Below are 2415 nucleotides of genomic sequence, written 5' to 3'. Positions count from 1 at the left end.
AAGCCACCCTCATTCCACAATTTAACACAAAGATAAAAAAAAATTAATTACCTTACCAATACACACATTTTGCAAATTCTGTGGGAGGCAAGTTCTTGGTCCAGTTCATGCTCAATAGCACAAGTAATTGATAGTACCCAAGAATTCATTTCATAAGGGTTTCATGTGGCAACCATAAATATCAATTGGCACTGATCTAAAGAAGTCTCAAAGGCAAAAACTTGAGCATGAGAAAGACTGCAAACGTTATTGAGATTCGCAAACATAAAAAATCGTGCCAATTATGTCTTTGGCTAATATAATTCACAGGCAATTGCCCTTGAGCTGCCATGTGAGAGCTGTTGCTCCCCCAGCTCATCACCGTAAAAACACTATATTTACCCCAAGATACATGTTGCAATTTTTTCTTCTCTTGCTAAATGGTCCTATTGGCCAAAAGCAAAAGACTTCACTCCCGGCCCCGGTCCAAAGATCCGACAGTTGCAGTAATATTTGATTGGTTCGTTGCATAAGGTTACAAATAAATAAATTACCAACACCAATTCTCAAACCCCATAGATATGAACCAGTGATCTTTCCTACGATCCCAGAGTAGTATACTTGCGGAAGAATTCATGGTTCACGAGCTTCTTCATATGGATTGCAGGTAGCGAGATGAGCAGCCGCCGGTGCCTTCCTCCTCTCGGGCTGGGGAGAATCACCGTGACACCGTTCCCATACCACGGCGGCTGCATTACCAGAGAGTAGTGTACAGTCTTTCCCCATCCAAAATCAACGCTGTACACAGGGAAACTGTGCAAGCTCGTGCTGTAGATCCCAGTCCCCGACACAAAATCACCATTTAGATTGATCTTCCTTCCTCTGCCCAGCTCCATCTCCATCCAATCGATGGCGGATTGCATGTGTTCTTGAGTGGTGCTTAGGATATCCTCGTGGAAGAGCCTCGCAGCGTAGGAGAGATGGCGGGATTTGATGTCCCCGGCCTTGGCAGTGAGGCATGGCGAGTGGATGCTGTTGCCAATGTACGAGGCTGGGACTGGGGGGTTCCAGCGGTTCTTGCCCTTGAGAGAGATCGCATAGACGTAGCTTGTGATGATCGAGTCTTGGAGATCTCTGGCCTCGGTGATAGCTTTCCAGATCATGGCGCTCGTTGCCTCGAACGAGGTTGGAGGGCGGCCATAGCTGTACGGACCACTGTGAACGTCACGGATAAGATCGTCGACTTGGTCAGGATCCATCTCAAACATCTTCACTGCGTACTCGGATGTTACGTCGGTTGCTTTGGCCGAGTGAGTGTTATAGATCGGAGAGGAGTAGTAGTCGCGGACTGGCAGAATGATCGCTGGGGGCTGCCTGGCCTGGAAAATGTTAGAGGCAAATACCGGAGGCCTCGAAAGCGGCAGGCCTCGGTGGATTTCGGACCAAGCATTCACAAACGCAAAGAATGAGGATCCATCCAGCACCACTTCGGCCGTTAAGATCCCTAATGCGATCCCACCACACTTGAACTTCGTCACCTAGATTCAGGAATTCCATGAAATATTGAAGAATTAACTGCGATATCAAGAAACCTGCCTGAACTTTGAAGATCGGAGCAGTGTCTGGATCCGTAATGGCCACTTCCGAAGGATTGAGATGCTGCTCGATGGAGCAAAACGCCATGTTTTTCCAATCGCTGAAGCTGGCATCGGGGGCACTCGCCTCCACAAACGAGACGCCAGCGTCGTTGCAATCCACCTCCAGCTTGTGACCATCTTCCGCCCTGCGCACCCGCCCTGCCAAGACATAAAACGGGACAAGCACTCCGGACAGCGAAGTTCTCAAGCTCGCGACAAGATCATCCCTGCTAGATGGCGGGAAATAGTAGACTTGCTTGGTGTAATTCTCAAAGGAGATGTGGAAGTCGAGATTGGAGAGCTTGTGAGTCCGGGGTTGTGGAGTCGGAGTTTCGGGCTTGACAGTCCAAGACCCCAACACGGTCACAACACTGGCCATTGTTGATGAGAGAAACATATGTACAACCTAATAATATATATAATGGGATGCAAAGCCTGCTTGGTTGTGATCCATAACCACCAAGGCTCGATCATGACAAGGATCTTGTGTACATGTTTTGCACGTTCACTGTGAGGCTCAAAGATTAGAGTTGGCACCCACCCTAGTATAAAATATATAGAGGGAAAATTTTATCAACTCCACTCTGTCGCTGTTTTGCCGCAAGGATTCAATGAAATGTGTATATACATTCTTTAATGTCTTTAATACAAAAACTAAGCATTCTACCCTCTCATGACAATAGTTAACAAAATTCTTCCGCGTCCCGTGGGCTTAGTCCTGTAGTAAAAGCAGCTGTCCTCAGTGCCGTGTCTAAGTCGACGTCTTCCTTCTGTGCTGCCGGGCAAGGGTTCAAATCTC

The 2415-nt window shown here is 47.6% G+C and overlaps 1 protein-coding gene across 1 annotated transcript; it reads right to left on the bottom strand.

The window, feature by feature from the left end:
- Window positions 1–490: 490 nt before the first annotated feature.
- On the bottom strand, window positions 491–1999 carry LOC9658959 (shikimate O-hydroxycinnamoyltransferase). The gene is made up of 2 exons (XM_024683818.1): window positions 1576–1999; window positions 491–1517 (listed from the first exon to the last, which is right to left on the bottom strand). Exons 1-2 carry the CDS (start codon window positions 1993–1995, stop codon window positions 579–581), a joined length of 1359 nt encoding a protein of 452 aa, XP_024539586.1. The 5' UTR covers window positions 1996–1999; the 3' UTR covers window positions 491–578.
- Window positions 2000–2415: the final 416 nt, after the last annotated feature.

The sequence above is a fragment of the Selaginella moellendorffii genome, unplaced genomic scaffold (genome assembly GCF_000143415.4).
Source record: "Selaginella moellendorffii unplaced genomic scaffold, v1.0 SELMOscaffold_38, whole genome shotgun sequence".
NCBI lineage: Eukaryota > Viridiplantae > Streptophyta > Lycopodiopsida > Selaginellales > Selaginellaceae > Selaginella > Selaginella moellendorffii.
This window is presented reverse-complemented; position numbering and strand designations above follow the sequence as displayed.

Bases quoted from the DNA above. Each gene is read 5' to 3' on its own strand.
- LOC9658959 (XM_024683818.1), bottom strand. From the start codon at position 1,995: ATGGCCAGTGTTGTGACCGTGTTGGGGTCTTGGACTGTCAAGCCCGAA. The intron at 1,518-1,575 runs GCAGGTTTCTTG...TCCTGAATCTAG, and splicing joins CTCCGATCTTCAAAGTTCAG to GTGACGAAGTTCAAGTGTGG.